Source organism: Petromyzon marinus, unplaced genomic scaffold, assembly GCF_048934315.1.
Source record: "Petromyzon marinus isolate PM22_M1 ecotype Great Lakes invasive population unplaced genomic scaffold, UKy_Petmar_22M1.pri1.0 PM_Scaffold_369, whole genome shotgun sequence".
Classification (NCBI taxonomy): Eukaryota; Metazoa; Chordata; class Hyperoartia; order Petromyzontiformes; family Petromyzontidae; genus Petromyzon; species Petromyzon marinus.
Genome location: NW_027423356.1, coordinates 72,501 through 99,637, shown reverse-complemented (window position 1 = coordinate 99,637; position 27,137 = coordinate 72,501). Strand labels below are relative to the sequence as shown.

General features: G+C 58.4%; 1 protein-coding gene across 9 annotated transcripts in view; it reads right to left on the bottom strand.

Annotated features, from left to right (window-relative positions):
- Positions 1 to 288: 288 nt before the first annotated feature.
- LOC142923255 (uncharacterized) overlaps positions 289 to 27,137 on the bottom strand; it is a 65,737-nt gene continuing 38,888 nt past the window's right edge. For 2 of the 9 annotated variants that reach the window (XM_076064263.1, XM_076064268.1), the window contains exons 2-4: positions 25,476 to 25,548; positions 15,499 to 15,605; positions 289 to 5,430 (exon numbers count right to left, since the gene is read on the bottom strand). In XM_076064263.1, the coding sequence (XP_075920378.1) occupies positions 4,120 to 5,430; positions 15,499 to 15,605; positions 25,476 to 25,548 (1,491 nt within the window). In that variant the 3' untranslated portion in view covers positions 289 to 4,119. The remainder of the gene's footprint in view (positions 5,431 to 15,498; positions 15,606 to 25,475; positions 25,549 to 27,137) is intronic. The other 7 variants (XM_076064260.1, XM_076064261.1, XM_076064264.1 and 4 more) reach the window with 5 other exon arrangements.

Here is a 27,137-nt window from a genome sequence, read left to right as displayed (position 1 = left end):
ACTGTGTGTGTGTTACTGTGTGTGTGTGTCACTGTGTGTGTCACTGTTGTGTGTGTGTGTCACTGTGTGTGTGTCACTGTGTGTGTGTTACTGTGTGTGTGTCACTGTGTGTGTGTCACTGTGTGTGTCACTGTGTGTGTGTCACTGTGTGTGTCACTGTGTGTGTGTCACTGTGTGTGTCACTGTGTGTGTGTGTGTCACTGTGTGTGTGTCACTGTGTGTGTGTCACTGTGTGTGTGTGTCATTGTGTGTGTGTCACTGTGTGTGTGCACTGTGTGTTACTGTGTGTGTGTGTGTCACTGTGTGTGTGTTACTGTGTGTGTGTGTCACTGTGTGTGTGTGTCACTGTGTGTGTACACTGTGTGTGTGTCACTGTGTGTGTGTGTCACTGTGTGTGTGTCACTGTGTGTGTGTCACTGTGTGTGTGTCACTGTGTGTGTGTCACTGTGTGTGTGTGTGTGTTACTGTGTGTGTGTGTGTCACTGTGTGTGTGTTACTGTGTGTGTGTGTCACTGTGTGTGTGGGTGTGTGTGTCACTGTGTGTGTCACTGTGTGTGTGTCACTGTGTGTGTCACTGTGTGTGTGTCACTGTGTGTGTGTCACTGTGTGTGTCACTGTGTGTGTGTGTGTCACTGTGTGTGTGTCACTGTGTGTGTGTCACTGTGTGTGTGTCACTGTGTGTATGTCACTGTGTGTGTGTCACTGTATGTGTGTGTCACTGTGTGTGTGTCATTGTGTGTGTGTGTCACTGTGTGTGTGTCACTGTGTGTGTGTGTCACTGTGTGTGTCAGTGTGTCACTGTGTCACTGTGTGTGTCACTGTGTGTGTGTGTCACTGTGTGTGTGTCACTGTGTGTGTGTGTGTCACTGTGTGTGTGTGTCACTGTGTGTGTGTGTCACTGTGTGTGTACACTGTGTGTGTGTCACTGTGTGTGTGTGTCACTGTGTGTGTGTCACTGTGTGTGTGTCACTGTGTGTGTGTCACTGTGTGTGTGTCATTGTGTGTGTGTCACTGTGTGTGTGTGTGTGTGTGTTACTGTGTGTGTGTGTGTCACTGTGTGTGTGTTACTGTGTGTGTGTCACTGTGTGTGTGGGTGTGTGTGTCACTGTGTGTGTCACTGTGTGTGTGTCACTGTGTGTGTCACTGTGTGTGTGTCACTGTGTGTGTGTCACTGTGTGTGTGTGTGTCACTGTGTGTGTGTCACTGTGTGTGTGTCACTGTGTGTGTGTCACTGTGTGTATGTCACTGTGTGTGTGTCACTGTGTGTGTGTGTCACTGTGTGTGTGTCATTGTGTGTGTGTGTCACTGTGTGTGTGTCACTGTGTGTGTGTGTGTCACTGTGTGTGTGTGTCACTGTGTGTGTGTGTCACTGTGTGTGTTACTGTGTGTGTGTGTGTCACTGTGTGTGTGTTACTGTGTGTGTGTGTCACTGTGTGTGTCAGTGTGTCACTGTGTCACTGTGTGTGTCACTGTGTGTGTGTGTCACTGTGTGTGTGTCACTGTGTGTGTGTGTGTCACTGTGTGTGTGTGTCACTGTGTGTGTGTCACTGTGTGTGTGTGTCACTGTGTGTGTGTGTCACTGTGTGTGTGTGTCACTGTGTGTGTCACTGTGTGTGTGTCAATGTGTGTGTGTGTCACTGTGTATGTGTCACTGTGTGTGTGTGTCACTGTGTGTGTCACTGTGTGTGTGTCACTGTGTGTGTGTCACTGTGTGTGTGTGTCACTGTGTGTGTGTGTCAGTGTGTCACTGTGTCACTGTGTGTGTCACAATGTGTGTGTGTCACTGTGTGTGTCACTGTGTGTGTCACTGTGTGTGTATGTCACTGTGTGTGTGTCACTGTGTGTGTATGTCACTGTGTGTGTGTGTGTCACTGTGTGTGTGTGTGTCACTGTGTGTGTGTCACTGTGTGTGTGTGTGTGTGTCACTGTGTGTGTGTGTCACTGTGTGTGTGTGTGTCACTGTGTGTGTGTGTGTCACTGTGTGTGTGTCACTGTGTGTGTGTCACTGTCTGTGTCACTGTGTGTGTCACTGTCTGTGTCACTGTGTGTGTGTCACTGTCTGTGTCACTGTGTGTGTCACTGTGTGTGTGTCATTGTGTGTGTGTCACTGTGTGTGTCACTGTGTGTATGTCACTGTGTGTGTGTCACTGTGTGTGTGTGTCACTGCGTGTGTGTGTCACTGCGTGTGTGTCTCACTGTGTGTGTGTCTCACTGTGTGTGTGTCTCACTGTGTGTGTGTCTCACTGTGTGTGTGTCTCACTGCGTGTGTGTCTCACTGCGTGTGTGTCTCACTGCGTGTGTGTCACTGTGTGTGTGTCACTGTGTGTGTGTCACTGTGTGTGTGTGTCACTGTGTGTGTGTGTCACTGTGTGTGTGTCACTGTGTGTGTGTGTCACTGTGTGTGTCTACTCACCATGGGGGTCTTGTATTTGTGAATCACCACTTCTTTAGTTTCAGAAACTACACACGCACACACAGTGACACACACACACACACGTACACTCACACACAGTGAGACACACACACAGTGACACACACACAGTGACACAGACACACAGTGAGACACACAACAACAACAACAACCGCCATTCGCCACTAAGTGGCGGTGACGTCACCACGACGCTTGTGCCAGGCTATGTGCACCCTGAGGCCACGTGAAGTGTCGAACGCCCGCTGGCAGGAGGTCACGGGGCAGACCCAGGTGCCACGGGTCGACTGACTGAGATGACTGGCTGGTGCACCACCTGTGCCCCCTACTGTGCCAACCTGCTGTGCTTTAGCCACCCGGCGCTCCGCTCGTTGTTGTGAGCGTCGCTCCTCCGCCCTCCGTTGTTGTTGGAGGGCGACTGCCTCCAACTGCCCAGTAGCATCCTTCACGAGCCTCCTCCACAGAGGCCGATCTTGACACCGCTGGTACCAGTCATCGGCAAGTCCACTCAGCTCCACGTCCTCCTGTACCACATCACTCCATCTCTTCTCTAGCCCGTGCCGCGCCCGTTTAGCCCCCTCGATCCGGCCTAACAAAGCTGTTTCGGCATGCGGTGGCTGGGCATGCGGGCTACATGACCCAGCCAACACAGCTTTGCCCGCCGGAGGAGCTCACCGATGGGACCTTGCCCAGATCTTTCAAGGATTTGTGAAATCCTCACACAATCCATTCTGGTTAAACACAGGATGGATCGTAGGCAGGCTAGCCTAAATGAGACACACACACAGTGACATACACAGTGACACACACACACAGTGTCACACACAGTGACACACACACAGTGAGAGACACACACAGTGACACACACAGTGACACACACTGACACACACACTGAGACACACACATACACTCACACACAGTGAAACACACACTCACACATAGTGACACACACAGTGACACACACAGTGATACACAGTGATACACAGTGACACACGCAGTGACACAAGCAGTGATACAAACTGACACACACACAGTGACACACACACAGTGACACACACAGTGACACACACACAGTGATACACACAGTGACACACATAGTGACACAGTGACACACACAGTGACACACACACAGTGACACACACACACACAGTGACACATACAGTGACAGTGACAAACGCAGTGACACACAGTGACACACACAGTGACACACACACAGTGACACACACACAGTGACACACACAGTGACACACACACACAGTGACAGACACAGTGACAGACACAGTGACAGACAGTGACACACAGTGACACACAGAGTGACACAGTGACACACACAGTGACACACAGTGACACACAGAGTGACACAGTGACACACACAGTGACACACACAGTGACACACACACAGTGACAAGACAAAGATCCCCCGTATAGCCTTAACAGACTGTAGGGGCAAGTGCTGTTAGCGAGCACCTATGAAGGCCGGAACGCTACACGAGGGGGTGGGTGGCCAGCACCACGCCCGACCGCCTTTGTCTCCCTAGTGACGATGTTTACACACCGCACCAGGTACTCATTTGAGGCTGAGTCGACCTAGGGGAGGCCCGGGACCGGTTCAGATAATCGTCACTGGTGTTGGCCGTGAGCGGGAATCGAACCCGGGTCGCCAGGTTCATAGCGCAGCGTAGCGCTAACCGCTACACTATCGCTCCCCACACACACAGTGACACACACACAGTGACACAGTGACACACACACAGTGACACACACACAGTGACACAGTGACACACACACAGTGACACACACACAGTGACACAGTGACACACACCGTGACACACACAGTGACACACACAGTGACACACACCGTGACACACACAGTGACACACACACAGTGACACACACACAGTGACACACACCGTGACACACACAGTGACACACCCACAGTGACAGTGACACACCCACAGTGACACATACACACACAGTGACACACACACAGTGACACACACACAGTGACACAGTGACACACACACAGTGACACACACACTGTGACACAGTGACACACACACAGTGACACACACACTGTGACACAGTGACACACACACAGTGACACACACACAGTGACACAGTGACACACACACAGTGACACACACACAGTGACACAGTGACACACACCGTGACACACACAGTGACACACACACAGTGACACAGTGACACACACCGTGACACACACAGTGACACACACACAGTGACACACACCGTGACACACACAGTGACACACACCGTGACACACACAGTGACACACCCACAGTGACAGTGACACACACAGTGACACACACACAGTGACACACACACAGTGACACACACACACACAGTGACACACACACACAGTGACACAGTGACACACAATGACACAGTGACACACAGTGACACACACACACACAGTGACACACACACACAGTGACACACACACACAGTGACACACACACACACAGTGACACACAGTGACACACACAGTGACACACACACAGTGACACACACACAGTGACACACACAGTGACACACACACGGGTGAGCCTTGGTCGATGCGTGGTGAGTGTTTGGGTGAGCGGGGTCGGTGTTGCATGAGCAGTGGTGGTGAGTGTGTGGTGAGTGTGTGGTGAGTGTGTGGTGAGTGTGTGGTGAGTGTGGGTGGGTGAGTGTGTGGTGAGTGTGTGGTGAGTGTGTGGTGAGTGTGGGTGGGTGAGTGTGTGGTGAGTGTGTGGGTGGGTGAGTGTGTGGTGAGTGTGGGTGGTGAGTGTGGTGAGTGTGTGGTGAGTGTGTGGTGCGTGTGTGGTGAGTGTGTGGTGTGTGGTGAGTGTGTGGTGAGTGTGTGGTGAGTGTGTGGTGAGTGTGTGGTGAGTGTGTGGTGAGTGTGTGGTGAGTGTGCAGTATTTTTTACCGTATTCCTCCAGAAGGAATAAACCCTTATCCGTGTTACACTTCCTGATGCTACTCAATTCTATAAACACCTGCAATAACACACACACAGACACACACACAGACACACACAGACACACACAGACACACACACAGACAGACACACACACAGACACACACACAGACAGACACACACACACACAGACACACAGATACACACACACACAGACACACACACACAAACACACACACACAGACACACACACAGACAGACACACACACACAGACACACACACAGAGACACACACACACACACAGACACACACACAGACACACAGACACACACACAGACACACACACAGAGACACACACACACACAGACACACACACAGACACACACACACACAGACACACACACAGACACACAGACACACACACACAGACACACACACACAGACACACACACACAGACACATACAGACACACACACAGACACAAACCGTGAGAGACATCGAGACACACGTGCACACAGCGCTGTGGGTTGTACTGCTGTGCCAGGCTAGGTGCATGAGGAGGTCACGTGACAGATCCTGCAGGTGCCATGGGGTGACTGTTGTGCCAGGCTAGGTGCAGGAGGAGGAGGTCACGTGACAGACCCAGCAGGTACCATGGGTTGACTGCTGTGCCAGGCTAGGTGCATGAGGAGGTCACAGGACAGACCCAGCAGGAATTATGGGTTGACTGCTGTGCCAGGCTAGGTGCATGAGGTCACGTGACAGACCCTGCAGGTGCCATGGCTTGACTGCTGTGCCAGGCTAGGTGCATGAGGAGGTCACATGACAGAGCCTGCAGGTGCCATGGATTGTACTGCTGTGCCAGGCTAGGTGCATGAGGAGGTCACGTGACAGACCCAGCAGGTGCAGGCACTAATGCACAGCTGTCCCTGTGCATTAGTCTGTGAGTGACACAGTGAGTGACACAGTGAGTGACAAAGTGTGTGACACTGAGTTAGTGGCAGAGTGAGTGACACAGTGAGTGACACAGTGAGTGACACAGTGAGTTAGTGACAGAGTGAGTGACACAGTGAGTGACACAGTGAGTGACAGAGTGAGTGGCAGAGTAAGTGACACAGTGAGTGACACAGTGAGTGACAGAGTGAATGGCAGAGTGAGTGGCAGAGTGAGTGACACAGTGAGTGAGTGACACAGTGAGTGACAGAGTGAGTGACACAGTGAGTGACACAGTGAGTGACAGTGATTGACAGAGTAAGTGACACAGTGAGTGAGTGGTAGAGTGAGTGACACAGTGAGTGAGTGACAGAGTGAGTGACACAGTGAGTGAGTGACACAGTGAGTGACATAGTGAGTGACAGAGTGAGTGACACAGTGAGTGACACAGTGAGTGACAGTGATTGACAGAGTAAGTGACACAGTGAGTGAGTGGTAGAGTGAGTGACACAGTGAGTGAATGACAGAGTGACACAGTGAGTGAGTGACACAGTGAGTGACACAGTGAGTGACATAGTGAGTGAGTGACACAGTGAGTGACACAGTGAGTGACACAGTGAGTGAGTGACACAGTGAGTGAGTGACACAGTGAGTGACACAGTGAGTGACATAGTGAGTGACACAGTGAGTGAGTGACAGAGTGAGTGACAGAGTGAGTGACACAGTGACACAGTGAGTGAGTGACAGTGAGTGACACAGTGAGTGAGTGACACAGTGAGTGACACAGTGAGTGACACAGTGAGTGAGTGACACAGGGAGTGACAGTGAGTGACACAGTGAGACACAGAGAGACACAGTGAGAAACACAGAGACACAGTGAGACACACAGAGATACAGAGAGACAGAGACACAGAGACACAGAGAGAGACACAGTGAGGGACACACAGAGAGACACACGGAGACACACGGAGACACACGGAGACAAACGGAGAGACACGCGGAGAGACACGGAGACACACGGAGACACACGGAGAGACACGGAGAGACACGGAGACACACACCGAGAGACACACACGGAGACACACACGGAGACACACACGGAGACACACACGGAGACACACACGGAGACACACACAGAGACACACACAGAGACACACACAGAGACACACACAGAGACACGGAGACACGAATGGAGACACACTCAGAGACACACACAGAGAGATACACGGAGAAAGACACACACAGAGAAAGACACACAGAGATACACACAGAGACACACACAGAGACACACACAGAGACACACACAGAGACACACAGAGACACACACAGAGACACACACAGGGACACACACACAGGGACACACGCAGAGAGACACACAGAGAAAGACACACACAGAGACACACACAGAGAGACACACACAGAGAGACACACAGAGAGACACACAGAGACAGAGACACACAGAGAAAGACACACAGAGACAGAGACACACAGAGAAAGACACACACAGAGACACACACAGAGACACACACAGAGACACACACAGAGACACACACAGAGACACACAGAGACACACAGAGACACACAGAGAAAGACACACACGGAGAAAGACACACACAGAGACACACACAGAGACACACACAGAGACACACACAGAGACACACACAGAGACACACACACGGAGACACACACAGAGACACACACAGAGACACACACAGAGACACACACAGAGAGACACACAGAGAGACACACACAGAGACACACACAGACACACACACAGAGAGACACACACAGAAAGACACACAGAGAAAGACACACACAGAGACACACACAGGGACACACACGGAGACACACACAGAGACACACACAGAGACACACACAGAGAGACACACAGAGACACACACAGAGACACACACAGAGACACACAGAGAAAGACACACACAGAGACACACACAGAGACACACACAGAAACACACACGGAGAGACACACAGAGAAAGACACACACACAGACACACAGAGACACACACAGAGACACACACAAAGAGACACACAGAGACACACACAGAGATACACACAGAGATACACACAGAGAGACACACAGAGAAAGACATACACAAAGACACACAGAGACACACACGGAGACACACACAGAGAAAGACACACAGAGACACACAGAAACACACACGGAGAGACACACAGAGAAAGACAAACACAGAGACACACAGAGACACACAGAGAGACACACACAGAGAGACACACAGAGAAAGACAAACACAGAGACACACAGAGACACACACGGAGAAAGACACACACAGACAAAGATCCCCCGTGTAGCCTCTAGCAGGGCTGTAGGGGCAAGTGCTGTCAGTAGCAGCGTCTATGAAGGCTCCCGGCACTGTGGCACACACAGAGGGGGTGGCTACCAGCACCACCACGCCCGGCCGCCTTTGTCTCTCCCCCAGTGCTAACGATGTTCACTACACCACCACCGCTACACCAAGCGACTCATTTGAGGCCGAGTCGACCTAGCGGAGGCCCACGTAGGGTTCACGCACGCACACACACACACACACACGCGCGGTGAGGGATTGGTGGTGAGCGAGCGGTGAGGAATTTGGAGAGCGGGTGGGTGAGGGGTTGGCGAGGGGGGGGGTTGGTGAGCGGCGGAGAGAGGGTTTTGGGTGAGCGTTGGTCAGTGTTGGTGAGTAGTGGTGAGTAGTGGTGAGTACCTGAGTCTCCTGGTGAGCCCAGATAGCATGCAAAAAAACAGCCACCTTTATTAGTGAGCAAAACTCACCGCCAACGCTCACCATTACTCACCGCCAACGCTCACCAAATGCTCACTCGCTAGCTCCTCCACTCACTCGCCGCTCACCAACTCACCCAGTCACCCACTCACTCACTCACTCACCCACTCACCCACTCACTCACTCACTCACCTACTCACTCACCCACTCATTCACCCACTCACCCACCCACCCACTCACCCATTCACTCACCCATTCACTCACCCACCCACTCACTCACCCACTCACTCACTCACCCATTCACTCACTCACCCACTCACCCAACTATTCACTCACCCACCCAACCACTCACCCATTCACTCACTCACCCACTCACCCACCCACTCACTCACTCACCCACTCACTCACTCACCCACTCACTCACTCACCCACCCACTCACCCACTCACTCACCCACCCACCCACTCACCCACTCACCCACCCACTCACTCACTCACTCATCCACTCACCCACCCACTCACTCACTCACCCACTCACCCATCCACTCACTCACTCACCCACCCACCCACACACTCACCCATTCACCCACTCACTCACTCACCCACCCACTCACCGACTCACCCACTCACCCACCCACTCACCCACCCACTCACCCACCCACACATCCACCCACCCACCCACCCACTCACCCACCCACCCACCCACTCACCCACTCACTCACCCACTCACCCACACACTCACCCACCCACTCACCGACTCACCCACTCACCCACTCACTCACCCACTCACCCACCCACTCACCCACCCACTCACCCACCCACACATCCACCCACCCACCCACCCACTCACCCACCCACCCACCCACTCACCCACTCACTCACCCACTCACCCACTCACTCACCCACCCACTCACTCACTCACCCAGGGGTCGTGGAGTCAAGGTTAAGGGTCAAGGTTAAGGGTCAAGGGCACGACCAAGTGACTCGGAGAGACTCCACCTGGAGGAGCTACAAAGACCTCTCCCTCCCTCCCTCCTCTCCCTCCCCCCCTCCCTCCCCCAGCCCCCTCCCTCCCCCAGCCCCCTCCCCCAGCCCCCTCCTCTCCCTCCCCCAGCCCCCTCCTTCCCCTCCCACCTCCCCCTCCCCTCCCCCAGCCCCCTCCCCCCCCCCTACCACCAACACCTCTCCACGTATCCAGGCCACTTGGGGCATTCCACTTGGGACAGCAGCAGCAGCAGCTGGGCCAAGCGGAAGCAGCAGCAGCAGCAGGGGCAGCAGCTGGGCCAAGCAGCAGGGGCAGCAGCAGCAGCAGGGGCAGCAGCAGCAGCAGGGGCAGCAGCAGGGGCAGCAGCAGCAGGGGCAGCAGCAGGGGCAGCAGCAGGGGCAGCAGCAGCAGGGGCAGCAGGGGCAGCAGCAGGGGCAGCAGCAGGGGCAGGGGCAGCAGGGGCAGCAGCAGCAGGGGCAGCAGCAGGGGCAGCAGCAGGGGCAGGGGCAGCAGGGGCAGCAGGGGCAGCAGCAGGGGCAGCAGCAGGGGCAGGGGCAGCAGGGGCAGCAGCAGCAGGGGCAGCAGCAGGGGCAGCAGCAGCAGGGGCAGCAGGGGCAGCAGCAGGGGCAGCAGCAGGGGCAGGGGCAGCAGGGGCAGCAGCAGCAGGGGCAGCAGGGGCAGCAGCAGCAGGGGCAGGGGCAGCAGCAGCAGGGGCAGCAGGGGCAGCAGCAGCAGGGGCAGGGGCAGCAGCAGCAGCAGGGGCAGCAGCAGCAGCAGCAGTAGGGGCAGGGCAGCAGTAGGGGCAGCAGCAGCAGGGGCAGCAGGGGCAGGGGCAGCAGCAGCAGGGGCAGCAGCAGCAGGGGCAGCAGCTGACACCGCTGGGACACTGAGACACTGGGACCCTGTGAGGCTGAGACACTGGGACACTGGGACACTGAGACACTGGGACACTGAGACACTGGGACACTGAGACACTGGGACACTGAGACACTGGGACACTGAGACACTGGGACACTGGGACACTGAGACACTGAGATACTGGGACACTGAGACACTGGGACACTGGGACACTGAGACACTGAGACACTGAGACACTGGGACACTGAGACACTGAGACACTGAGAGACTGAGAGACTGAGACACTGGGACACTGAGACACTGAGACACTGGGACACTGAGACACTGAGACACTGGGACACTGAGAGGCTGAGACACTGAGACACTGGGACACTGGGACACTGGGACACTGAGATACTGGGACACTGAGACACTGGGACACTGAGACACTGGGACACTGAGACACTGGGACACTGGGACACTGAGACACTGGGACACTAAGACACTGGGACACTGAGACACTGAGACACTGGGACACTGAGAGGCTGAGACACTGAGACACTGAGACACTGGGAGGCTGGGACACTGGGACACTGAGACACTGGGACACTGAGACACTGAGACACTGGGACACTGAGACACTGAGACACTGGGACACTGAGACACTGAGACACTGGGAGGCTGGGACACTGGGACACTGGGAGACTGGGACACTGGGACACTGGGACACTGAGACACTGGGACACTGAGACACTGGGACACTGAGACACTGGGACACTGAGACACTGGGACACTGAGACACTGGGACACTGGGACACTGAGACACTGAGATACTGGGACACTGAGACACTGGGACACTGGGACACTGAGACACTGAGACACTGAGACACTGGGACACTGAGACACTGAGACACTGAGAGACTGAGAGACTGAGACACTGGGACACTGGGACACTGAGACACTGAGACACTGGGACACTGAGACACTGAGACACTGGGACACTGAGAGGCTGAGACACTGAGACACTGGGACACTGGGACACTGGGACACTGAGATACTGGGACACTGAGACACTGGGACACTGAGACACTGGGACACTGAGACACTGGGACACTGGGACACTGAGACACTGGGACACTAAGACACTGGGACACTGAGACACTGAGACACTGGGACACTGAGACACTGAGACACTGAGACACTGGGACACTGAGAGGCTGAGACACTGAGACACTGAGACACTGGGAGGCTGGGACACTGAGACACTGAGACACTGGGACACTGGGACACTGAGACACTGGGACACTGGGACACTGGGACACTGGGACACTGAGACACTGGGACACTGAGACACTGGGACACTGGGACACTGAGACACTGGGACACTGAGACACTGGGACACTGTGAGGCTGGGACACTGAGACACTGAGACACTGGGACACTGGGACACTGAGACACTGGGAGGCTGGGACACTGGGACACTGGGAGACTGGGAGGCTGGGACACTGAGACACTGAGACAGACACTGGGACACTGGGACACTGAGACACTGGGACACTGAGATACTGAGATACTGAGACACTGAGACACCGAGACACTGGGACACTGAGACACTGGGACACTGAGACCCTGAGACACTGAGACAATGAGACACTGGGACACTGGGACACTGAGACACTGGGACACTGAGACACTGGGACACTGAGATACTGAGATACTGAGACACTGAGACACCGAGACACTGGGACACTGAGACACTGGGACACTGAGACACTGAGACACTGGGACACTGAGAGGCTGAGACACTGGGACACTGAGACACTGGGACACTGGGACACTGAGACACTGGGACACTAAGACACTGGGGCACTGAGACACTGAGACACTGAGACACTGAGACACTGGGACACTGAGAGGCTGAGACACTGAGACACTGGGAGGCTGGGACACTGAGACACTGGGACACTGAGACACTGAGACACTGGGACACTGAGACACTGAGACACTGGGACACTGAGACACTGAGACACTGGGAGGCTGGGACACTGGGACACTGGGAGACTGGGAGGCTGGGACACTGAGAGGCTGAGACACTGGGACACTGAGACACTGAGACACTGGGACACTGGGACACTGAGACACTGGGACACTGAGACACTGAGACACTGGGACACTGAGACACTGGGACACTGGGACACTGAGACACTGGGACACTGAGACACTGGGACACTGTGAGGCTGGGACACTGAGACACTGAGACACTGGGACACTGGGACACTGAGACACTGGGAGGCTGGGACACTGGGACACTGGGAGACTGGGAGGCTGGGACACTGAGACACTGAGACAGACACTGGGACACTGGGACACTGAGACACTGGGACACTGAGATACTGAGATACTGAGACACTGAGACACCGAGACACTGGGACACTGAGACACTGGTACACTGAGACCCTGAGACACTGAGACAATGAGACACTGGGACACTGGGACACTGAGAGGCTGAGACACTGAGACACTGAGACACTGGGACACTGGGACACTGGGACACTGAGATACTGGGACACTGAGACACTGGGACACTGGGACACTGAGACACTGAGACACTGGGACACTGAGACACTGGGACACTGAGACACTGGGACACTGGGACACTGAGACACTGAGACACTGGGACACTGAGACACTGAGACACTGGGACACTGAGACACTGAGACACTGGGACACTGAGACACTGGGACACTGGGACACTGAGACACTGGGACACTAAGACACTGGGACACTGAGACACTGAGACACTGGGACACTGAGACACTGAGACACTGAGACACTGGGACACTGAGAGGCTGAGACACTGAGACACTGAGACACTGGGAGGCTGGGACACTGGGACACTGAGACACTGGGACACTGAGACACTGAGACACTGGGACACTGAGACACTGAGACACTGGGACACTGAGACACTGAGACACTGGGAGGCTGGGACACTGGGACACTGAGACACTGGGACACTGAGACACTGGGACACTGAGACACTGGGACACTGGGACACTGAGACACTGGGACACTGGGACACTGAGACACTGGGACACTGAGACACTGGGACACTGGGACACTGGGACACTGAGACACTGAGACACTGAGACACTGAGACACTGGGACACTGAGACACTGGGACACTGTGAGGCTGGGACACTGAGACACTGAGACACTGGGACACTGGGACACTGAGACACTGGGAGGCTGGGACACTGAGACACTGAGAGACTGGGACACTGAGAGACTGAGACACTGAGACACTGAGACACTGGGACACTGGGAGACTGGGAGGCTGGGACACTGAGACACTGAGACAGACACTGGGACACTGGGACACTGAGACACTGAGACACTGGGACACTGAGAGACTGAGACACTGAGACACTGGGACACTGAGACACTGAGACACTGAGACACTGAGACACTGAGACACCGAGACACTGGGACACTGGGACACTGAGACACTGGGACACTGAGACACTGAGACACTGAGACAATGAGACACTGGGACACTGGGACACTGAGACACTGGGACACTGAGACACTGAGACACTGGGACACTGGGACACTGAGACACTGGGACACTGAGACACTGGGACACTGAGATACTGAGATACTGAGACACTGAGACACCGAGACACTGGGACACTGGGACACTGAGACCCTGAGACACTGGGACACTGGGACACTGAGACCCTGAGACACTGAGACAATGAGACACTGGGACACTGGGACACTGAGACACTGAGACACCGAGACACTGGGACACTGAGACACTGGGACACTGAGACACTGAGACACTGGGACACTGAGACACTGGGACACTGAGAGGCTGAGACACTGGGACACTGAGACACTGATACACTGAGAGGCTGAGACACTGAGACACTGGGACACTGAGACACTGGGACACTGGGACACTGGGAGGCTGAGACACTGGGAGGCTGAGACACTGGGACACTGAGACACTGAGACACTGATACACTGAGAGGCTGAGACACTGAGACACTGAGAGGCTGGGACACTGGGACACTGAGACACTGAGACACTGGGACACTGGGACACTGAGACACTGGGACACTGAGATACTGAGACACGGGTGGACAGAGGAGCTGGGAGTACGAGCAAGAGTCTGGGTGGGTGAGTGGGTGGGTGAGTGGGTGAGTGGGTGGGTGGGTGAGTGGGTGGGTGAGTGGGTGGGGGAGTGGGTGAGTGAGTGGGTGGGTGAGTGGGTGAGTGAGTGGATGAGTGAGTGAGTGGATGAGTGTTTGAGTGGGTGAGTGAGTGGGTGGGTGAGTGAGTGGATGAGTGAGTGAGTGGTTGAGTGAGTGAGTGAGTGGATGAGTGAGTGAGTGGATGAGTGAGTGAGTGGATGAGCGAGTGAGTGTGTGAGTGAGTGTGTGAGTGGATGAGTAAGTGGATGAGTGAGTGAGTGGATGAGTGAGTGAGTGAGTGGATGAGTGAGTGAGTGGATGAGCGAGTGAGTGGATGAGTGAGTGAGTGGATGAGCGAGTGAGTGGATGAGTGAGTGAGTGAGTGGATGAGTGAGTGAGTGAGTGGATGAGCGAGTGAGTGGATGAGCGAGGGGGCGAGCGTCTCTCACTTGGCGCTGCATGAACTTGAGGTTGATGCCCTCGAGAGTAACCTGAAGCAGCCCTCCCTCCCCGCTGCGCGCATCCTGAACGGGGAACTCTGCTCCCAGCTCCGGACCTGCATCGACAAAGACAAAGATCCCCCAGGTAGCCTCTAGCAGGGCTGTAGGGGCAAGTGCTGTGTGTAGTAGCAAGTAGCAGCAGCAGCACCTATACACAGACAAAGATCCCCCGTGTAGCCTCTAACAGGGCTGTAGGGGCAAGTGCTGTGTGTAGTAGCGAGTAGCAGCAGCACCTATACACAGATAAAGATCCCCCGTGTAGCCTCTAGCAGGGCTGTAGGGGCAAGTGCTGTTAGTAGCGAGTAGCAGCAGCACCTATACACAGACAAAGATCCCCCGTGTAGCCTCAACAGGGCTGTAGGGGCAAGTGCTGTGTGTAGTAGCGAGTAGCAGCAGCACCTATACACAGACAAAGATCCCCCGTGTAGCCTCTAGCAGGGCTGTAGGGGCAAGTGCTGTTAGTAGCGAGTAGCAGCAGCACCTATACACAGACAAAGATCCCCCGTGTAGTCTCTAGCAGGGCTGTAGGGGCAAGTGCTGTGTGTAGTAGCGAGTAGCAGCAGCACCTATACACAGACAAAGATCCCCCGTTTAGCCTCTAGCAGGGCTGTAGGGGCAAGTGCTGTTAGTAGCGAGTATTAGCAGCACCTATACACAGACAAAGATCCCCCGTGTAGCCTCTAGCAGGGCTGTAGGGGCAAGTGCTGTGTGTAGTAGCAAGTAGCAGCAGCACCTATACACAGACAAAGATCCCCCGTGTAGCCTCTAGCAGGGCTGTAGGGGCAAGTGCTGTGTGTAGTAGCGAGTAGCAGCAGCACCTATACACAGATAAAGATCCCCCGTGTAGCCTCTAGCAGGGCTGTAGGGGCAAGTGCTGTTAGTAGCGAGTAGCAGCAGCACCTATACACAGACAAAGATCCCCCGTGTAGCCTCTAACAGGGCTGTAGGGGCAAGTGCTGTGTGTAGTAGCGAGTAGCAGCAGCACCTATACACAGACAAAGATCCCCCGTGTAGCCTCTAGCAGGGCTGTAGGGGCAAGTGCTGTTAGTAGCGAGTAGCAGCAGCACCTATACACAGACAAAGATCCCCCGTGTAGCCTCTAAAAGGGCTGTAGGGGCAAGTGCTGTTAGTAGCGAGTAGCAGCAGCACCTATACACAGACAAAGATCCCCCGTGTAGTCTCTAACAGGGCTGTAGGGGCAAGTGCTGTTAGCGAGTAGCAGCACCTATACACAGACAAAGATCCCCCGTGTAGCCTCTAGCAGGGCTGTAGGGGCAAGTGCTGTTAGCAGCGAGTAGCAGCAGCACCTATACACAGACAAAGATCCCCCGTGTAGTCTCTAACAGGGCTGTAGGGGCAAGTGCTGTTAGCGAGTAGCAGCACCTATACACAGACAAAGATCCCCCGTGTAGCCTCTAGCAGGGCTGTAGGGGCAAGTGCTGTTCGTAGCAAGTAGCAGCAACAGCACCTATACACAGACAAAGATCCCCCGTGTAGCCTCTAGCAGGGCTGCAGGGGCAAGTGCTGTTGGTAGCGAGTAGCAGCAACACCTATACACAGACAAAGATCCCCCATGTAGCCTCTAGCAGGGCTGTAGGGGCAAGTGCTGTTAGTGAGTAGCAGCACCTATACACAGACAAAGATCCCCCGTGTAGCCTCTAGCAGGGCTGTAGGGGCAAGTGCTGTTAGTAGCGAGTAGCAGCAGCACCTATACACAGACAAAGATCCCCCGTGTAGCCTCTAGCAGGGCTGTAGGGGCAAGTGCTGTGTGTAGTAGCGAGTAGCAGCAGCACCTATACACAGACAAAGATCCCCCGTGTAGCCTCTAGCAGGGCTGTAGGGGCAAGTGCTGTTAGTAGCGAGTAGCAGCACCTATACACAGATAAAGCTCCCCCGTGTAGCCTCTAACAGACTGTTGGGGCAAGTGCTGTGTGTAGTAGCAAGTAGCAGCAGCACCTATACACAGACAAAGATCCCCCGTGTAGCCTCTAGCAGGGCTGTAGGGGCAAGTACTGTTAGTAGCGAGTAGCAGCACCTATACACAGATAAAGCTCCCCCGTGTAGCCTCTAACAGACTGTTGGGGCAAGTGCTGTGTGTAGTAGCAAGTAGCAGCAGCACCTATACACAGATAAAGCTCCCCCGTGTAGCCTCTAACAGACTGTTGGGGCAAGTGCTGTGTGTAGTAGCGAGTAGCAGCAGCACCTATACACAGACAAAGATCCCCCGTGTAGCCTCTAACAGGGCTGTAGGGGCAAGTGCTGTGTGTAGTAGCAAGTAGCAGCAGCAACACCTATACACAGACAAAGATCCTCCGTGTAGTCTCTAGCAGGGCTGTAGGGGCAAGTGCTGTTAGTAGCGAGTAGCAGCAGCACCTATACACAGACAAAGATCCCCCGTGTAGCCTCTAGCAGGGCTGTAGGGGCAAGTGCTGTGTGTAGTAGCGAGTAGCAGCGTCTGTGAAGACTACCGGCACTGTGGCACTCACAGAGGGGGTGGGTGGCCAGCACCACGCCCAGCCACCTTTGTCTCCCCCCCGTGTCTCCCCCCGCGTCTCCCCCGTGTCACCCCCGTGTCTCCCCCGTGTCTCCCCCGCGTCTCCCCTCGTGTCTCCCCCGTGTATCCACTCCTTGTCTCCCCCGTGTCTCCCCCGTGTCTCCCCCGTGTCTCCCCCGCGTCTCCCCCCGCGTCTCCCCCGCGTCTCCCCCCGTGTCTCCCCCCGTGTCTCCCCCCGTGTCTCCCCCCGTGTCTCCCCCGTGTCTCCCCCCGTGTCTCCCCCCGTGTCTCCCCCCGTGTCTCCCCCCGTGTCTCCCCCGTGTCTCCCCCCGTGTCTCCCCCCGTGTCTCCCCCCGTGTCTCCCCCCGTGTCTCCCCCTCCCGTGTCTCCCCCCGTGTCTCCCCCTCCCGTGTCTCCCCCGTGTCTCCCCCGTGTCTCCCCCGTGTCTCCCCCCGTGTCTCCCCCGTGTCTCCCCCCGTGTCTCCCCCGTGTCTCCCCCCCGTGTCTCCCCCGTGTCACCCCCGTGTCTCCCCCCGTGTCTCCCCCGTGTCTCCCCCCCGTGTCTCCCCCCCGTGTCTCCCCCGTGTCTCCCCCCGTGTCTCCCCCGTGTCTCCCCCCGTGTCTCCCCCGTGTCTCCCCCCGTGTCTCCCCCGTGTCTCCCCCCGTGTCTCCCCCGTGTCTCCCCCCCGTGTCTCCCCCCCGTGTCTCCCCCGTGTCTCCCCACGTGTCTCCCCCCGTGTCTCCCCCCCGTGTCTCCCCCCCGTGTCTCCCCCCGTGTCTCCCCCCGTGTCTCCCCCGTGTCTCCCCCGTGTCTCCCCCCGTGTCTCCCCCCCGTGTCTCCCCCCCGTGTCTCCCCCCCGTGTCTCCCCCCGTGTCTCCCCCGTGTCTCCCCCGTGTCTCCCCACGTGTCTCCCCCGTGTCTCCCCCCGTGTCTCCCCCGTGTCTCCCCCGTGTCTCCCCGTGTCTCCCCCGTGTCTCCCCCGTGTCTCCCCCGTGTCTCCCCCCCGTGTCTCCCCCGTGTCTCCCCCGTGTCTCCCCGGTGTCTCCCCCGTGTTTCCCCCGTGTCTCCCCCGTGTCTCCCCCCGTGTCTCCCCGTGTCTCCCCGTGTCTCCCCCGTGTCTCCCCCGTGTCTCCCCCGTGTCTCCCCCGTGTCTCCCCCTCCCGTGTCTCCCCGTGTCTCCCCGTGTATCCCCCCGTGTCACCCCCGTGTCTCCCCCCGTGTCTCCCCCGTGTCTCCCCGTGTCTCCTCCGTGTCTCCCCCCGTGTCTCCCCCGTGTCTCCACCCGTGTCTCCCCGTGTCTCCCCCCGTGTCTCCCCCGTGTCTCCCCGTGTCTCCTCCGTGTCTCCCCCCGTGTCTCCCCCGTGTCTCCCCCCGTGTCTCCCCGTGTCTCCCCCCGTGTCTCCCCCGTGTCTCCCCGTGTCTCCCCCCGTGTCTCCCCCGTGTCTCCCCCCGTGTCTCCCCGTGTCTCCCCGTGTCTCCCCCGTGTCTCCCCACGTGTCTCCCCAGTGTCTCCCCCGTGTCTCCCCGTGTCTCCCCGTGTCTCCCCCACGTGTCTCCCCACGTGTACCAGGCTTGATCCCGTGTCTCCCCCCGTGTCTCCCCGTGTCTCCCCGTGTCTCCCCGTGTCTCCCCCACGTGTCTCCCCGTGTCTCCCCGTGTCTCCCCCACGTGTCTCCCCGTGTCTCCCCGTGTCTCCCCGTGTCTCCCCCACGTGTCTCCCCGTGTCTCCCCGTGTCTCCCCGTGTCTCCCCCACGTGTCTCCCCACGTGTACCAGGCTTGATCCCATGTCTCCCCGTGTCTCCCCCGTGTCTCCCCGTGTCTCCCCGTGTCTCCCCGTGTCTCCCCGTGTCTCCCCGTGTCTCCCCGTGTCTCCCCGTGTCTCCCCGTGTCTCCCCCACGTGTCTCCCCCACGTGTCTCCCCGTGTCTCCCCCACGTGTCTCCCCACGTGTACCAGGCTTGATCCCGTGTCTCCCCCCGTGTCTCCCCGTGTCTCCCCGTGTCTCCCCGTGTCTCCCCGTGTCTCCCCCACGTGTCTCCCCCACGTGTCTCCCCGTGTCTCCCCCACGTGTCTCCCCACGTGTACCAGGCTTGATCCCGTGTCTCCCCCACGTGTCTCCCCGTGTCTCCCCCACGTGTCTCCCCACGTGTACCAGGCTTGATCCCGTGTCTCCCCCCGTGTCTCCCCGTGTCTCCCCGTGTCTCCCCGTGTCTCCCCGTGTCTCCCCGTGTCTCCCCCACGTGTCTCCCCCACGTGTCTCCCCGTGTCTCCCCCACGTGTCTCCCCACGTGTACCAGGCTTGATCCCGTGTCTCCCCCACGTGTCTCCCCGTGTCTCCCCCACGTGTCTCCCCGTGTCTCCCCCACGTGTCTCCCCACGTGTACCAGGCTTGATCCCGTGTCTCCCCCACGTGTCTCCCCGTGTCTCCCCCACGTGTCTCCCCCACGTGTCTCCCCACGTGTACCAGGCTTGATCCCGTGTCTCCCCCACGTGTCTCCCCGTGTCTCCCCCACGTGTCTCCCCGTGTCTCCCCCACGTGTCTCCCCACGTGTACCAGGCTTGATCCCGTGTCTCCCCCACGTGTCTCCCCGTGTCTCCCCCACGTGTCTCCCCCACGTGTCTCCCCACGTGTACCAGGCTTGATCCCGTGTCTCCCCCGTGTCTCCCCCGTGTCTCCCTGTGTCTCCCCGTGTCTCCCCGTGTCTCCCCCCGTGTCTCCCCGTGTCTCCCCCGTGTCTCCCCGTGTCTCCCCGTGTCTCCCCGTGTCTCCCCGTGTCTCCCCGTGTCTCCCCGTGTCTCCCCCACGTGTCTCCCCCACGTGTCTCCCCCACGTGTCTCCCCACGTGTACCAGGCTTGATCCCGTGTCTCCCCCACGTGTCTCCCCGTGACTCCCCGTGTCTCCCCGTGTCTCCCCGTGTCTCCCCGTGTCTCCCCGTGTCTCCCCGTGTCTCCCCGTGTCTCCCCGTGTCTCCCCCACGTGTCTCCCCCACGTGTCTCCCCGTGTCTCCCCGTGTGTCTCCACGTGTCTCCCCACGTGTCTCCCCACGTGTACCAGGCTTGATCCCGTGTCTCCCCCACGTGTCTCCCCGTGACTCCCCGTATCTCCCCGTGTCTCCCCGTGTCTCCCCGTGTCTCCCCGTGTCTCCCCCACGTGTCTCCCCCACGTGTCTCCCCACGTGTACCAGGCTTGATCCCGTGTCTCCCCGTGTCTCCCCGTGTCTCCCCGTGTCTCCCCGTGTCTCCCCACGTGTCTCCCCGTGTCTCCCCGTGTCTCCCCGTGTCTCTCCCCGTGTCTCCCCGTGTCTCCCCCACGTGTCTCCCCGTGTCTCCCCGTGTCTCCACGTGTCTCCCCACGTGTACCAGGCTTGATCCCGTGTCTCCCCCACGTGTCTCCCCGTGACTCCCCGTATCTCCCCGTGTCTCCCCGTGTCTCCCCGTGTCTCCCCGTGTCTCCCCCACGTGTCTCCCCCACGTGTCTCCCCACGTGTACCAGGCTTGATCCCGTGTCTCCCCGTGTCTCCCCGTGTCTCCCCGTGTCTCCCCACGTGTCTCCCCGTGTCTCCCCGTGTCTCCCCGTGTCTCCCCGTGTCTCCCCGTGTCTCCCCGTGTTTCCCCGTGTCTCCCCCACGTGTCTCCCCGTGTCTCCCCGTGTCTCCCCGTGTCTCCCCACGTGTCTCCCCACGTGTCTCCCCACGTGTACCAGGCTTGATCCCGTGTCTCCCCCCGTGTCTCCCCGTGTCTCCCCGTGTCTCCCCCACGTGTCTCCCCACGTGTCTCCCCACGTGTCTCCCCACGTGTACCAGGCTTGATCCCGTGTCTCCCCGTGTCTCCCCCGTCCCGTGTCTCCCCGTGTCTCCCCGTGTCTCCCCGTGTCTCCCCGTGTCTCCCCACGTGTCTCCACGTGTCTCCCCCACGTGTCTCCCCACGTGTACCAGGCTTGATCCCGTGTCTCCCCGTGTCTCCCCCGTCCCGTGTCTCCCCGTGTCTCCCCGTGTCTCCCCGTGTCTCCCCGTGTCTCCCCGTGTCTCCCCCACGTGTCTCCCCGTGTCTCCCCACGTGTCTCCCCGTGTCCCCACGTGTCTCCCCACGTGTACCAGGCTTGATCCCGTGTCTCCCCGTGTCTCCCCGTGTCCCCCACGTGTCCCCCACGTGTCTCCCCGTGTCTCCCCGTGTCTCCCCGTGTCTCCCCGTGTCTCCCCGTGTCTCCCCGTGTCTCCCCGTGTCTCCCCACGTGTCTCCCCACGTGTACCAGGCTTGATCCCGTGTCTCCCCGTGTCTCCCCGTGTCCCCCACGTGTCCCCCACGTGTCTCCCCGTGTCTCCCCGTGCCTCCCCGTGTCTCCCCGTGTCTCCCCCCGTGTCTCCCCGTGTCTCCCCGTGTCTCCCCGTGTCTCCCCGTGTCTCCCCACGTGTCTCCCCCACGTGTCTCCCCACGTGTACCAGGCTTGATCCCGTGTCTCCCCCACGTGTCTCCCCGTGTCTCCCACGTGTCTCCCCGTGTCTCCCCCACGTGTCTCCCCGTGTCTCCACGTGTCTCCCCGTGTCTCCCCACGTGTCTCCCCCACGTGTCTCCCCACGTGTACCAGGCTTGATCCCGTGTCTCCCCCACGTGTCTCCCCGTGTCTCCCACGTGTCTCCCCGTGTCTCCCCCACGTGTCTCCCCGTGTCTCCCCGTGTCTCCCCGTGTCTCCCCACGTGTCTCCCCACGTGTACCAGGCTTGATCCCGTGTCTCCCCGTGTCTCCCCGTGTCCCCCACGTGTCCCCCACGTGTCTCCCCGTGTCTCCCCGTGCCTCCCCGTGTCTCCCCGTGTCTCCCCCCGTGTCTCCCCGTGTCTCCCCGTGTCTCCCCGTGTCTCCCCGTGTCTCCCCACGTGTCTCCCCCACGTGTCTCCCCACGTGTACCAGGCTTGATCCCGTGTCTCCCCCACGTGTCTCCCCGTGTCTCCCACGTGTCTCCCCGTGTCTCCCCCACGTGTCTCCCCGTGTCTCCACGTGTCTCCCCGTGTCTCCCCACGTGTCTCCCCACGTGTCTCCCCCACGTGTCTCCCCACGTGTACCAGGCTTGATCCCGTGTCTCCCCGTGTCTCCCCGTGTCTCCCCGTGTCTCCCCGTGTCTCCACGTGTCTCCCCCACGTGTCTCCCCACGTGTACCAGGCTTGATCCCGTGTCTCCCCCACGTGTCTCCCCGTGTCTCCCCGTGTCTCCCCGTGTCTCCACGTGTCTCCCCCACGTGTCTCCCCACGTGTACCAGGCTTGATCCCGTGTCTCCCCCACGTGTCTCCCCGTGTCTCCCCGTGTCTCCCCGTGTCTCCACGTGTCTCCCCCACGTGTCTCCCCACGTGTACCAGGCTTGATCCCGTGTCTCCCCCACGTGTCTCCCCGTGTCTCCCCGTGTCTCCCCGTGTCTCCACGTGTCTCCCCCACGTGTCTCCCCACGTGTACCAGGCTTGATCCCGTGTCTCCCCCACGTGTCTCCCCGTGTCTCCCCGTGTCTCCCCGTGTCTCCACGTGTCTCCCCCACGTGTCTCCCCACGTGTACCAGGCTTGATCCCGTGTCTCCCCCACGTGTCTCCCCGTGTCTCCCCGTGTCTCCCCGTGTCTCCACGTGTCTCCCCCACGTGTCTCCCCACGTGTACCAGGCTTGATCCCGTGTCTCCCCCACGTGTCTCCCCGTGACTCCCCGTGTCTCCCCGTGTCTCCCCGTGTCTCCCCGTGTCTCCCCGTGTCTCCCCCACGTGTCTCCCCGTGTCTCCCCGTGTCTCCCCGTGTCTCCCACGTGTCTCCCCACGTGTACCAGGCTTGATCCCGTGTCTCCCCCACGTGTCTCCCCGTGTCTCCCCGTGTCTCCCCGTGTCTCCACGTGTCTCCCCCACGTGTCTCCCCACGTGTACCAGGCTTGATCCCGTGTCTCCCCCACGTGTCTCCCCGTGACTCCCCGTGTCTCCCCGTGTCTCCCCGTGTCTCCCCGTGTCTCCCCCACGTGTCTCCCCCACGTGTCTCCCCCACGTGTCTCCCCGTGTCTCCCCGTGTCTCCCCGTGTCTCCCCGTGTCTCCCACGTGTCTCCCCACGTGTACCAGGCTTGATCCCGTGTCTCCCCGTGTCTCCCCGTGTCTCCCCGTGTCTCCCCGTGTCTCCCCCGTGTCTCCCCCGTGTCTCCCCGTGTCTCCCCGTGTCTCCCCGTGTCTCCCCGTGTCTCCCCGTGTCTCCCCACGTGTCTCCCCGTGTCTCCCCGTGTCTCCCCGTGTCTCCCCGTGTCTCCCCACGTGTCTCCCCGTGTCTCCCCGTGTCTCCCCGTGTCTCCCCCCCGTGTCTCCCCGTGTCTCCCCCGTGTCTCCCCGTGTCTCCCCGTGTCTCCCCGTGTCTCCCCCACGTGTCTCCCCGTGTCTCCCCGTGTCTCCCCCACGTGTCTCCCCACGTGTACCAGGCTTGATCCCGTGTCTCCCCGTGTCTCCCCGTGTCTCCCCACGTGTCTCCCCGTGTCTCCCCGTGTCTCCCCGTGTCTCCCCGTGTCTCCCCACGTGTCTCCCCGTGTCTCCCCGTGTCTCCCCGTGTCTCCCCGTGTCTCCCCGTGTCTCCCCGTGTCTCCCCGTGTCTCCCCCACGTGTCTCCCCACGTGTACCAGGCTTGATCCCGTGTCTCCCCGTGTCTCCCCGTGTCTCCCCACGTGTCTCCCCGTGTCTCCCCGTGTCTCCCCGTGTCTCCCCGTGTCTCCCCACGTGTCTCCCCGTGTCTCCCCGTGTCTCCCCGTGTCTCCCCGTGTCTCCCCGTGTCTCCCCGTGTCTCCCCACGTGTCTCCCCGTGCCTCCCCGTGTCTCCCCGTGTCTCCCCGTGTCTCCCCGTGTCTCCCCGTGTCTCCCCGTGTCTCCCCGTGTCTCCCCGTGTCTCCCCGTGTCTCCCCGTGTCTCCCCGTGTCTCCCCGTGTCTCCCCGTGTCTCCCCGTGTCTCCCCGTGTCTCCACGTGTCTCCCCGTGTCTCCCCGTGTCTCCCCGTGTCTCCCCGTGTCTCCCCGTGTCTCCCCGTGTCTCCCCACGTGTCTCCCCCACGTGTCTCCCCGTGTCTCCCCACGTGTCTCCCCGTGCCTCCCCGTGTCTCCCCGTGTCTCCCCGTGTCTCCCCGTGTCTCCCCGTGTCTCCCCGTGTCTCCCCGTGTCTCCCCGTGTCTCCCCGTGTCTCCCCGTGTCTCCCCGTGTCTCCCCGTGTCTCCCCGTGTCTCCCCGTGTCTCCCCGTGTCTCCCCGTGTCTCCCCGTGTCTCCCCGTGTCTCCCCGTGTCTCCCCGTGTCTCCCCGTGTCTCCCCGTGTCTCCCCGTGTCTCCCCGTGTCTCCCCGTGTCTCCCCGTGTCTCCCCGTGTCTCCCCGTGTCTCCCCGTGTCTCCCCGTGTCTCCACGTGTCTCCCCCACGTGTCTCCCCCACGTGTCTCCCCACGTGTACCAGGCTTGATCCCGTGCTGTCGTGCCGCGGCTCTCTCCATGCTCTCCTTCACACAGTAGTACAGCTCCCGGCACTGTGACACATACACAGATATACACTTACATACACACACACACACAGACACACACACACACACAGATACACTTACATACACACACACACACAGACACACACAGATACACTTACATACACACACACACACAGACACACAGTAGTACAGCTCCCGGCACTGTGACACACAAATACACACACACACACAAATACACACACACTTACATACACACACACACACAGTAGTACAGCTCCCGGCACTGTGACACACACACAGAGATATACACTTAGACACACACACACACACAGTAGTACAGCTCCCGGCACTGTGACACACACACACAGACAGACACACACACACACACAGTAGTACAGCTCCCGGCACTGTGACACACACACACAGACAGACACACACACACACACAGTAGTACAGCTCCCGGCACTGTGACACACAAATACACACACACAGACACACACACACACACAGTAGTACAGCTCCCGGCACTGTGACACACAAATACACACACACAGACACACACACACACACAGTAGTACAGCTCCCGGCACTGTGACACACAAATACACACACACAGATACACACACACACAGTAGTACAGCTCCCGGCACTGTGACACACACACACACACACAGACACACACACTTAGACACACAGACACACACAGTAGTACAGCTCCCGGCACTGTGACACACACACACAGTAGTACAGCTCCCGGCACTGTGACACACACACACAGACAGACACACACACACACACAGTAGTACAGCTCCCGGCACTGTGACACACACACACAGACAGACACACACACACACACAGTAGTACAGCTCCCGGCACTGTGACACACACACACAGACAGACACACACACACACACAGTAGTACAGCTCCCGGCACTGTGACACACACACACAGACAGACACACACACACACACAGTAGTACAGCTCCCGGCACTGTGACACACACACACAGACAGACACACACACACACACAGTAGTACAGCTCCCGGCACTGTGACACACACACACAGACAGACACACACACACACACAGTAGTACAGCTCCCGGCACTGTGACACACACACACACACACACAGACACACACACTTAGACACACAGACACACACAGTAGTACAGCTCCCGGCACTGTGACACACACACACAGTAGTACAGCTCCCGGCACTGTGACACACACACACAGACAGACACACAGACACACACAGTAGTACAGCTCCCGGCACTGTGACACACACACACAGACAGACACACACACACACACAGTAGTACAGCTCCCGGCACTGTGACACACACACACAGACAGACACACACACACACACAGTAGTACAGCTCCCGGCACTGTGACACACACACACAGACAGACACACACACACACACAGTAGTACAGCTCCCGGCACTGTGACACACACACACAGACAGACACACACACACACACAGTAGTACAGCTCCCGGCACTGTGACACACAGACAGAGACACTTAGACACACACACTTAGACACACACACACACAGTAGTACAGCTCCCGGCACTGTGACACACAGACAGAGACACTTAGACACACACACTTAGACACACACAC